Source organism: Schistocerca nitens, chromosome 12 (assembly GCF_023898315.1).
Source record: "Schistocerca nitens isolate TAMUIC-IGC-003100 chromosome 12, iqSchNite1.1, whole genome shotgun sequence".
Taxonomy (NCBI): Eukaryota; Metazoa; Arthropoda; class Insecta; order Orthoptera; family Acrididae; genus Schistocerca; species Schistocerca nitens.
Genome location: NC_064625.1, coordinates 97,876,258 through 97,889,347, shown reverse-complemented (window position 1 = coordinate 97,889,347; position 13,090 = coordinate 97,876,258). Strand labels below are relative to the sequence as shown.

Below are 13,090 nucleotides of genomic sequence, written 5' to 3'. Positions count from 1 at the left end.
AATGCTTGGAGCTGACTATGAAGATATTCATTAATGACACTTTCGTCTGCTTTCCCAAACAAGAAAACTCTACGCTGCTTCTTTGGCTTTTTTGCAACTTCCACTGACATAGAAGCCACAACAACATTATGGTCGCTAATACCTTCTTCTAGATTAACTTCCTCGAAAAGATCAGGTCTGTTTGTCGCCAAGATATCTAATATGTTCCCATCTCGAGTTGGTTTTCTAACCAATTGCTGAAAGTTGTACGTTGAGAGCTCTCGTAGAATAACTTCACATGAGTCTTTACTTCTGCCCCCTGTGATTTTCCCAGTCAATGGATGCCAGATTAAAGTCTCCACCTATAACTAATGGATAATCTGGATATTTACTTCCTATGTACTCAAGACTTTCCCTGAAACGTTCCGCAGGACGTTTGTCGCGGGGGGTGTGGGGGGGGGGGGGGGAGGGGGGGGGGAGCTAACCGTGACACCGCCCAGGCCGGCAGGCTTTTTGGAGCGACAAAACCTTAAACTTTAATATGGTTCGCAAAGGATAAATTAAACAAGACAGTGAAAAGTTTGAGATTAAATTGGAAATACAAATCATTCATAAAACTTAATGTCCTACTGGAAATTATCTACGGTATTGTAAAACAGATGACAAATGAAGCACTGGACTTGAGTGTGCGTCTTTCAAAAGACAGGAGTAAAACATGCCAGTAGTGTAGCCAGCTCAGTTTGTACCACGCGCCTGCACAATACTTGAAAAGTACGTACGTCAGCTTGGAAGGGCCTGCAGAAGCGAAAAACTTTATAATAATAAACCGCTTTCCCGGCTGTTGTCAGTTTTAGTGACGGGAACAATTACTTCTCTTTCAAGTAGCTCAGTTTGCTTCACAAGGTGAGGTGCCTGAATGCGACCCGCTTGCCAACAGCTCTCGGCAGATCGGATGGTCACCATCCAAGTGCTAGCCCAGCCCGACAGCGCTTAACTTCGGTGATCTGACGGGAACCGGTGTTACCACTACGGCATGGCCGTCACTGCCCAGCACAGACCATAGTCTGAATCGAGACATTGTGATTAAGCGGCGTATATTCATGGCATCCTTCCCCCACCACTTCCTCTCTTTTGGATTTGCCATCAATGCTTACATTTGTCTTCTTCTCGCCACCCTCCTCTAAATTAGTTTTTCTGCCTCGTCTGTGACTCTTTTTAAGGTTTCTTTCATTCGCTTCCCCTTCCCCACACTGAAACCATAATTAATAGATATTGATATTAACATAGTACGGAAAATATCTATCACACCTTATTTTAGAGCTGAAGGAACTAAATTGATTGCACGGACTCTTTCTCCAGTTTAGACGTATTTCGCACTGCGTTCCAACAATTTCATTTACGATTTAACTGTTACATTTCGCAATAATAGGTCAAAGTTCTTTCAGAACTACTTGTTTTGAGCCATAAATAGTAGTCGTGACATGCCACAAAGCACGCCTTCTCGATATCTAACCATAGGCGTTTTTCCGTTACGTACTACGGATACTAAATAGACACTAGCCAATTATACACTTTTTTCTGTTTAATCAAAAAAAGCATTTACATGTAAGTGACTCGCGGTCCTATGACCTACCATTTCGTACAACAGAAGCTCCGTGCAGTAAGCCGCGCGTAATAACTGGCGGTGCTCAGCTGCGTAATCTGGTGCCAGAATGTACAGGGTGTTACAAAAAGGTACGGCCAAACTTTCAGGAAACATTCCTCACACACAAATAAAGAAAATATGTTATGTGGACATGTGTCCGGAAACGCTTAATTTCCATGTTAGGGCTCATTTTAGTTTCGTCAGTATGTACTGTACTTCCTCGATTCACCGACAGTTGGCCCAATTGAAGGAAGGTAATGTTGACTTCGGTGCTTGTGTTGATATGCGACCCTTGGCTCTACAGTACTAACATCAAGCACATCAGTACGTAGTATCAACAGGTTAGTGTTCATCACGAACGTGGTTTTGCAGTCAGTGCAATGTTTACAAACGCGGAGTTGACAGATGCCCATTTGATGTATGGATTAGCACGGGGCAATAGCCGTGGCGAGGTACGTTTGTATCGAGACAGATTTCCAGAACGAAGGTGTCCCGACAGGCAGACGTTCGAAGCAATTGATCGGCGTCTTAGGGAGCACGGAACATTCCAGCCTAAGACTCGCGACTGGAGAAGACCTAGAACGACGAGGACACCTGCAATGGACGAGGCAATTCTTCGTGCAGTTGACGATAACCTTAATGTCAGCGTCAGATAAGTTGCTGCTGTACAAGGTAACGTTGACCACGTCACTGTATGGAGAGTGCTACGGGAGAACCAATTGTTTCCGTACCATGTACAGCATGTGCAGGCACTATTAGCAGCTGATTGGCCTCCACGGGTACACTTCTGCGAATGGTTCATCCAACAATGTGTCAATCCTCATTTCAGTGCAAATGTTCTCTTTACGGATGAGGCTTCATTCCAACGTGATCAAATTGTAAATTTTCACAATCAACATGTGTGGGCTGACGAGAATCCGCACGCAATTGTGCAATCACGTCATCGACATAGATTTTCTGTGAACGTTTGGGCAGGCATTGTTGGTGATGTCTTGATTGGGCCCCATGTTCTTCCACCTACGCTCGATGGAGCACGTTATCATGATTTCATACGGGATACTCTACCTGTGCTGCTAGAACATGTGCCTTTACAAGTACGACACAACATGTGGTTCATGCACGATGGAGCTCGTGCACATTTCAGTCGAAGTGTTCGTACGCTTCTCAACAACAGATTCGGTGACCGATGGATTGGTAGAGGCGGACCAATTCCATGGCCTCCACGCTCTCCTGACCTTAACCCTCTTGACTTTCATTTATGGGGGCATTTGAAAGCTCTTTTCTACGCAACCCCGGTACCAAATGTAGAGACTCTTCGTGCTCGTAGTGTAGACGGCTGTGATACAATACGCCAATCTCCAGGGCTGCATCAGCGCATCAGGGATTCCATGCGACGGAGGGTGGTTGCATGTATCCTCGCTAACGGAGGACATTTTGAACATTTCCTGTAACAAAGTGAAGTCACGCAGGTACGTTCTGTTGCTGTGTGTTTCCATTCCACGATTAATGTGATTTGAAGAGAAGTAATAAAATGAGCTCTAACATGGAAAGTAAGCGTTTCCGGACACATGTCTACATAACATATTTTATTTCTTTGTGTGTGAGGAATGATTCCTGAAAGTTTGGCCGTACCTTTTTGTAACACCCTGTATATGAAGGTAGTATCCGTTCCCGAAAGAATACCATTGGTGACCGTGCAGCGTCTCTAGAAAGAAATAATAATTAAATCGGGCACAGATACTACCTTCATATATAGTTAAAAAAGGCTACCCAGCCATTGGCCTTCTTGTGCGAACGTACACGCTATGCCCCAACTCATACGGGACTTGGTAGATTAATCTGCCACGAGCAATGAGTGTGATGGGCGAACATCTATTAGGAGCACTACAAATGTAGCGGTGTGGACATGTTGGGAATGTCTGTCTCGCGGGGAGCGTGCGAGGGATAGGGATAAGTCCCTGCAGGCGCACTATCCTCTGTGCCCTCGTTGGCTCAGGTGGACAGAGCGACTGGCATGTAAGCAGGAGATCCCGGGTTCGAGAGAAACATCTGGAAAACACTGATAAGAGAAGGGACAGGATAATAGGACATGGGCGGCCGGGGTGGCCGAGCGGTTCTAGGTGCTTCAGTCTGGAACCGCACGACTGCTACGGTCGCACGTTCGAATCCTGCCTCGGGCATGGATGTGTGTGTGTGGTGTCCTTAGTTATGTTTAAGCAGTTCTAAGTTCTAGGGGACTGATGACCACAGATGTTAAGTCCCATAGTGCTCAGAGCCATTTGAACCTTGTCGTACTGTGTTTGTTAAGTCCGTGACGCCTAAGGTCATACATCTTAATGAGTTAGTTATGACAGAATTTTAAATTTTTAAGTTGGTTCAATAACTATATGAAAAGTTTCTACGTAGGTCTGAAGACGATCATCACCTACCGCAACTAATTATCTGATTACAAGTAAACATTGTGCTCCAAAATGGGAATTATAATAAAGCAAATATTTTCCTGGAACGCTGAAAACTTTTTCGTGAATATGTCACAACTTGTAAAATCATATGAAATACTGAAAATCGAATTACCCCTGGAAGCCGTGAAACGGGCACCCTGCCGAGTGTCATGAACCGAATTTTCTAAACATAGTTTGTAAATTGGCTTCTTTTTATGGACTACAATAACTAATTACGAAATATTCTCTGTTGAGGTAAACAGGATGGCCCATTGATCGTGACCGGGCCAAATATCTCACGAAATAAGAATCAAATGAACAAACTACAAAGAACGAAACTTGTCTAGCTTGAAGGTGGAAACCAGATGGCTCTATGGTTGGCCCGCTAGATGGGCGCTGCTATAGGTCAAACGGATATCAACTGCGTTTTTTTTAAATAGAAACCCCCATTTTTATTACATATTCGTGTAGTACGTAAATAAATATGAATGTTTTAGCTGGACCACTTTTTTCGCTTTGTGATAGATGGCGCTGTGATAGTCACAAACATATGGCTCACAATTTTAGACCAACAGTTGGTAACAGAAAGGTTTTTTAAATTAAAATACAGAACATAGGTACGTTTGAACAATTTATTTCTGTTGTTGCGATGTGATACATGTACCTTTGTGAACTTATCATTTCTGAGAACGCATGCTGTTACAGCTTGATTACCTTTAAATACCACATTAATGCAATAAATGCTCAAAATGATGTCCGTCAACCTCAATGCATTTGGCAATACGTGTAAAGACATTCCTCTCAACAGCGAGTAGTTCGCCTTCCGTAATGTTCGCACATGCATTGACAATGCGCTGACGCATGTTGTCAGGCGTTGTCGGTGGACCACTATAGCAAATATCCTTCAACATTCCTCACAGAAAGAAATCCGCGGACGTCAGATCCGGTGAACGTGCGGGCCACGGTATGGTGCTTCGACGACCAATCCACCTGTCATGAAATATGCTGTTCGATACCGCATCAACAGCACGCGAGCTATGTGCCGGACATCCATCATGTTGGAAGTACATCGGCATTGTGTCATGCAGTGAAACATCTTGTAGTAACATCGGTAGAACATTACGTAGGAAATCAGCATACGTTGTACCATTTAGATTGCCATCGATAAAATAGGGGCCAATTATCCTTCCACCCATAATGCCGCACCATACATTAACCCGCCAAGGTCGCTGATGTTCCACTTGTCGCAGCCATCGTGGAATTTCCGTTGCCCAATAGCGCATAATATGCAGGTTCACGTTACCGCTGTTGGTGAATGACGCTTCGTCGCTAAATAGAACGCGTGCAAAAAAAATCTGTCATCGTCCCGTAATTTCTCTTGTGCCCAGTGGCAGAACTGTACACGACGTTCAAAGTCGTCGCCGTGCAATTCCTGGTGCATAGAAATATGGTACGGGTGCAATCGATGTTGATGTAGCATTCTCAACACCAATGTTTTCGAGATTGCCGATTCTCGCGCAATTTGTCTGCTACTGATGTGCGGATTAGCCGCGACAGCAGCTAAAACGCCTACTTGGGCATCATTATTTGTTGCAGGCCGTGGTTGATGTTTCACATGTGGCTGAACACTTCTTGTTTCCATAAATAACTATCCGACGAACGGTCCGGACACTTGGATGATGTCGTCAAGGATACCGAGCAGCATACATAGCACACGCCCGTTCGGCATTTTGATCACAATAGCCATACATCAATACGATATCGACCTTTTCCGCAACTGGTAAAGGGCCCATTTTAACACGGGTAATGTATCACGAGGCAAATACCTTTCACACTGGCGGAATGTTAAGTGATACCATGTACTTATACGTTTGTGACTATTACCGTGCCATCCATTACAAAGCGAAAAAAGTGGTCGAACTAAAACATTCGTATTTCTTCACGTACTACACGAATATGTAATAAAAAATGGGGTTGTTTATAAAAAAAAACGCAGTTGATATTTCTTTGACCTATGGCAGCGCCATCTAGCGGGCCAACCGTAGCGCCATCTGGTTTCCCCCTTCTAGCTAGACGAGTTTCGTTCTTTGTAGTTGTTTCGTTTGACGCTTATTTCGTGAGATATTTGGCCCGGTCACTATCAATGGACCACCCTGTATAAGCATTGCCGACCGCAGCGCCGTATTTTGCCTGACTGCCTATTTGTGTATGTGAATACGCACGTCTATACCCTGTATAGTAAAATGATCATTCAGTAACTGACATGCAAAATAACAATAACAATATTTAATTACACAGTACAATATTGCGAACCAACCACACCCGTCTATTCTGGTGGCCAGGAGCTGCTTCGCACTGCTGCATTGACTTGCTGATATTTTCATAGTGGTGGCCAACAGTTTGACAGCACTTTCGCATGATGGAAAGGCTGATCATTCACGAATGTGACCTCAGGTTTCCATTGCGAAAAAAAAGACTTCTGTTGCAGCTGAGACACAGTAAAAGTTAATGTACAGAATTGTAGCCAGAGGGTCTGAAAGGGTTAAATAACGGAATCCTACGAAAGCCTCGAGTTCGTACTGCAGTGTTGTATAGGTAAGAAAAGTAGCCCTTTTAGAATTGTCAGACGAGTGGTGGTGTTTCCCAAAATTCACTAATTATTATTTATTACGGTATTACTGTGTCTGTGTTGTTCCAAAAGCCGGCCGAAGTGGCCGTGCGGTTAAAGGCGCTGCAGTCTGGAACCGCAAGACCGCTACGGTCGCAGGTTCGAATCCTGCCTCGGGCATGGATGTTTGTGATGTCCTTAGGTTAGTTAGGTTTAACTAGTTCTAAGTTCTAGGGGACTAATGACCTCAGCAGTTGAGTCCCATAGTGCTCAGAGCCATTTTTTTGTTCCAAAATACGATGCGGTATTCCTTCGGATGTGCATACACGTCCGAAGGAGCAGCCACTGCGGCTACTGCAGCCATTATGAAATGTATTCGCAGTTGTGAATATGGACGGCCATCAGTTGTGTAATGGAATGACGGCAGTGAAAATTTATGCCAAACCGGGACTCGAACCTGGATTTTCTTCTTATTGCGGTCGCTTTACCACTTGTTTTAACCATTAGCTGTCCGAGCATGACTGAACACCAGACCCAAACATCCATATGTCTCCAACCATTATACAGCTGATGGTTGCGCATGTTCGCAACTCCGAATACTTTTCATGTATTATTAATTTGTTCATAGGCGTTTTTCTGTTCCTTATTTGTTCCGCATTCCTGGATTTCCGGAAGACTTTTGACACTGTACCAAACAAGCGGCTCGTAGTAAAATTGCGTGCTTATGGAATATCGTCTCAGTTATGTGACTGGATTTGCGATTTCCTGTCACAGAGGTCACAGTTCGTAGTAATTGACGGAAAGTCACGGAATAAAACAGAAGTGATTTCTGGCGTTCCCCTCGGTAGTGTTACAGGCCCTTTGCTGTTCCTTATCTATATAAACGATTTAGGAGACAATCTGAGCAACCGTCTTCGGTTGTTTGCAGGTGACGCTGTCGTTTGTCGACTAATAAAGTCATCAGACGGTCAAAACAAACTGCAAAACGATTTTAAAAAATATCGGAATGGTGCGAAAAGTGGCAGTTGACCCCAAATAACGAAAAGTATGAGGTCATCCATATGAGTGCTAAAAGGAACTCAAACTTCGGTTACACGATAAATCAGTCTAATCTAAAAGCCGCAAATTCAACTAAACACCTAGGTATTACAATTACGAAGAACTTAAATTGGAAAGAACACGTAGAAAATGTTGTGGGGAAGGCTAACCAAAGACTGCGTTTTATTGGCGGGACACTTAGAAAATGTAGCAGACCTACTAAGGAGACTGCCTACACTACGCTTTTTGAATACTGCTGTGCGGTGTGGGATCCTTACCAGGTAGGACTGACGGAGTACATCGAAAAAGTCCAAAGAAAGGCAGCACGTTTTGTATTATCGCGAAATATGAGAGAGAGTGTCACAGAAAAGATATAGGATTTGGGCAGGACATCATTAAATGAAAGGCGTTTTTCGTTGCGACAAAATCGTCTCACGAAATTCCAACCACCAACTTTCTCCTCCGAATGCGAAAATATTTTGTTGACACCGACTTACGTAGGGAGGAACGATCACCACGATAAAATAAGGGGAATCAGAGCTCGTACGGAAAGATATAGGTGTTCATTCTTTCCGCGCGCTGTACGAGATTGGAGTAATAGAGAATTCTGATGGTGGTTCGACGAACCTTCTGCCAGGCACTTAAATGTGATTTGCAGAGTATCCATGTAGATTGTAGATGTCTTTCGACTGGAAACATCGGATGTTCGCCGTGCGGAACATTCGTGTTTACCTGAGGTATTTATGTTCAGAGCAACGGCAGAATAGCCAGTCTGACAATCTAACAGCAAATAGCCGGTTAATATACTGGCTGATTCCGTGATAATGTTACAGACTTTCAGGATTTGTGGAGAAGAATAAATGTATCAGTTTGAGGTAAGTAAACCTGGTCCAGAAGTGGCCGAGTCGAAAACCATAAGGGAAAATCGGTCTGATACCTCTGACCAAAATAAGGAAAGCAATCTAGTAACTATGGGCTATAAAATGCGTAACTTAAAAGCTATGAGCACTTGTTAATCCTCGACACTGCGAAAGACATCTCTTCTACTGAACAAGCTCCCACGACTTCTAGGGGATGCACTTTGAAGCTCACATTTATCGGACTTTTTTTCTTGTTTTGCTCCGTACTACGTTCTACAGAAACATGGACACCAAAGAGCCTGCAGCAAAAGAGACGCATTTCAAAGGAACGAAGATGAACAAGTGCTCTTCAGTCTCAAGGTATGCATTTTAGAGGCCGTGTTTACTCCACTTCTTTTCCTTGTTTTGATGTAATACTATCACGTCTGAAAATTGCCTGCCCTACAATCTTAGCAACAACAGTACAGGTACCCGCATTGTACTGTCAGAGGTATCAGAACGATTTTCGCTTTTCATTCTCGACTCGATCGTTACCGGGTAAATTCCAAGAATGATTACCTATCGAAGTCGCAGTGTCCAAACGATACATATCGAACGTGCGATCGTAAATCGATCATGCAGCTCTGGCGGCTGGCGTTGTCATCAGTTACTTGTGATCGTTATTTTTATCTGTTTTCCGTCGTTCCCTCAATTTCTCTACATTACATACCTCCGCCAATTATTTGTGAGTTTCCATGGAATCCCAGACGACTTATGTAGTTAGTGAGTGGGATGTCTGGTGTTCTTGACGCTTCTTCGGCGGATTCTCTTACATGGGAAAATGTAATTCCATGTTTATCCAGCATAGAAAATTGATCGACATTTTGTCGCAAATATGAAGTACCACCGGACGAGGAAAGAAGGGGCTGTGTGGTGCGAAGTGTGTAAAACTTCGTAAGAACAGTTTCGATGCTGAAATACCGTTTACAATTTCATTGCGGACAGTGCGGAAAACGAACGAGTATCAGGAAGAATACATGGTTCGACTCTTCCAAATTGTCCATCCAGACCACCGTAATGGACTTTCGCGTGATGACAACACCAATGACGAGTAAGGTAAGTCGTCTCCTTCGCAATTACAAGTATTTTTGTGACGCTTTTCTTTTGTCGTTGCTGTACCGACCACCGTAAACATACAACGCCCGCCATCGGAGTCGCATGATCGATTTACGATCGTACGTTCGACATGTATCGTTTGGACACCGCGGCTTCGATAGGCAATCAATCTTGGAAATTACCCGTTTCCGGACCAGGGACCCTCCCTACAACTGATACATTTACCCTTCTCTATCATTTCTCACAGTTTGTGACATTATCACGGAGTCAACCAGTAGATCACACAGAGTCCAGCCGCTTGCAACCGCATGTTTTTCACTTCGCAACGCGGACCCACCTGGCGGGAAGTTGTCAGGCCTGGAGATGGCGACGAGCAGCAGGTAGAGCAGCAGGCCCACGGCCAGGGCTGCCAACAGAACGCCGACGAGAGCCATGGTGAGCGTCCAGTTGCTAAGTGTGAGCGGCTCTGAGTGCCTTGGCCGCGCGCGGGGCTCTTTAGGGGATTCCCCCACCACCATGCTCCGGCCCCACCATGTCGCCTGCGTTCTCTGACTTGCGGCTCTCGATAACAAGAGACCTGCTGCTAGATAGCGGCGTCGTCTGCTACGGTCGCAAGCATCTTAAGGCCCTTGTACACGATCAAATGCCGGCCGGAGTGGCCGAGCGGTTCTAGGCACTTCAGTCTGGAACCGCGCGACCGTTACGGTCGCAGGTTCGAATCCTGCCTCGGGCATGGATGTGTGTGATGTCCTTAGGTTAGGTAGGTTAAATTGTTCTAATTTCTGGGGGACTGATGACCTCAGATGTTAAGTCCCATAGTGCTCAGAGCCATTTGAACCGTTTTAACACGATTAAATAATTTGTCAAACTGTACTATGTCTGCCAAATATTTGACTGTGCATGATGCTGTTTGACAAGTTTGTCAAGCATAGATTATGTTTCATGTGTTTTCGGAAAATTTTGATTGACATAATGTTTGACAAGATGGCGGGCGTTGTAAAAATAGTTTTATTACAATTTATCTCACTGTGTCGTGTGTTTTCACAACTATGATAGCTACGATCGAGGATAAATACAAAGTAGCACTGCAGTTACCAAAATGATTGAGCTGAACATCTTTCCCAGCCATACATTACGCCCTAAGAGGTCTGCTTCAAAGTGAGGTTAAAGTGACAACCTCTGTACGTGTACAGCCATATTTCACAAATCCGCAATAGCGAATTTGACAAACAAGTTTGCCTTTGAGGCCCCCATACACGAACAAACAGTTTCTCAAATGCTACTATGTTTACCAACTATTTGATTGTGAACGATGCTGTTTTACGTGATTGTCAATCACAGAGTGTTCGATAGATTTGGTAAATTTTAATTGACAGAAATTTTGCCATGATACATGATAGCGGACGTTGTTTGTGTTAACGTTTTGCCGCATGTGTTTAGCGAAGAATAATTTTCTCACAATTTTTCTCACTGTGAAATTATGATCAAGTATAAATACAAAATAGCATTTACAATTACCAAAATGGCTGATGCGTCACATCTTTCCCAGCCATGTATTGGTTCAGATGGCTCTGAGGACTATGGGACTTAACTTCCGAGGTCATCAGTCCCCTAGAACTTAGAACTACTTACACCTAACTAACCTAAGGACATCACACACATCCATGCCCGAGGCTGCGTTCGAACCTGCGACCCTAGCGGTCGCGCGGTTCCAGACTGTAGTGCCTAGAACCGCTTGGCCACCACGGCCGGCAGACATGTATTACTCAGAAAGAGTTTAAGAAAAATTCAATATTCCGCCGGGTGCAATAAAGCGAAAAAAGTCGAAGTTTTTCGATTGTTTCACGGACGGTGTAGGCCATAAATTCCCACGTTATTTTAATGAACTGTCATTTGAGAACCATGCAGACGAAAATAAATTTTCGCACACTGTACTTGAGTCTTCTGTTTCAATGTGTGAGCGAAGTAACTCTGAACAAGTTATAAAAAGTTGGTGGAATTATCAGGTCCGAGTATAAACATTACCATTAACAGGTTTTCATGTCTATATTTTTGTCTCATTTTAAACCATTCCTTGGATCAACGTCTTCCTGTCTTCTTATTCTTTAAACACAGTGCCAGAGTAAATGTTAGAAGTATTTTATCCGCATTTGTAGCCATTCCCACTTGTGTCAGAATACAGCATACATGAACAGCCTCTGCTTTGAAAGTGAGCTTAAATTGACAAACTTTGTTTGTTCGTGTGCAGTACTGTTTGACAACTCAGTTATTATATAAGAACGAATTTAGCAAACAAGTTTAATTGTTTACGAGTGGCTTTTAAGACCGCTGTAAACTATCACACAATTTGTGAAACTTCACTCTGACCGTGTACGGTGCAATATGACGTGTTTGTCGAACGTACGTTGTGTGTGAGAGAATTTTTGATTGACCTCAAATTGACAAGGTGACGGACGTTATTCGCGTTGATATTTCGCTACGCATGTTTGTTTAGTGATAATGTTTTTGTCCGCTGGGAAGCTACTATCTAAAGAGTATTTTATCCATATAAAAGAGCATAGGAATTTATCAAAATGATGTGTTTCGTCGTTTGCAGGCACATATTACGCAGGAAAATTTTATGAGGAAAAACAGTGTTTTACCCTCAACATATAAGCGCGAGTTCAATTTAAAAAAAAAAATGGAAGGGCCTGGGTTCTTCCACAGACGATGTTAATGTTCGCAGTAAAGTATGTCACTGCTTATTTTACGAACGGAGAGTGCAAGTGCAATATTCGCACGTCTCGCGTGGTCTCCGCAGTAACTGATTAGGAATCTCTTTGTTCGACAATACTACCGGACAAAAAATCAGAAAAATAGAAGTATTCGTTCTAACTACAGTATATCGCTAATTATTACGAACACTACAGTTCGTCACTACAATTGATACCAGACCAGATAATATACAGTATCTGCTTTAATATTTATATGCCACAGACAGATATTTAGCTTACGTATTTCGGTCGTGCAGTAATAAGGATTGCTACGTTTCATAAATAACTAATTACGTCTCATAGGATCCAACTAAGCTTTATGGGCTACTGGAATGAAAGCAGGAATTACGTAATATGATATTTATCGCAGCATATGATTACATCGTACCTTTCTAATCGAGCACCAGAAAAAGTGAGTATTTTATGATACAGATCACTATAACACATCTTAAGATAGGCCGTTGAGTGCATAGTGTTAATACGAGATCGTAGTTATACATTCCATGATTCTTCGCCATATGCAGCAAAGATCGTAATTATTGCACACAGCACGTCAACGTACAAAATATAGATAATATTCTCACATGACAAGGGGCATTACTGCACGTTGTAGTATTTTAATGAACTCAATATTTCGTTTAGCAGATTTTTAGGACGTACTTGTCTGAGTT

The 13,090-nt window shown here is 43.3% G+C and overlaps 1 protein-coding gene across 1 annotated transcript in view; it reads right to left on the bottom strand.

Annotated features, from left to right (window-relative positions):
- The window catches only part of LOC126215017 (probable cytochrome P450 304a1), a 93,638-nt gene extending 83,448 nt beyond the window's left edge, over positions 1–10,190 (bottom strand). Inside the window, exon 1 of the mRNA XM_049941640.1 lies at positions 10,004–10,190. Coding sequence (XP_049797597.1) covers positions 10,004–10,184 — 181 coding nt within the window. The 5' untranslated portion in view covers positions 10,185–10,190. The remainder of the gene's footprint in view (positions 1–10,003) is intronic.
- Positions 10,191–13,090: the final 2,900 nt, after the last annotated feature.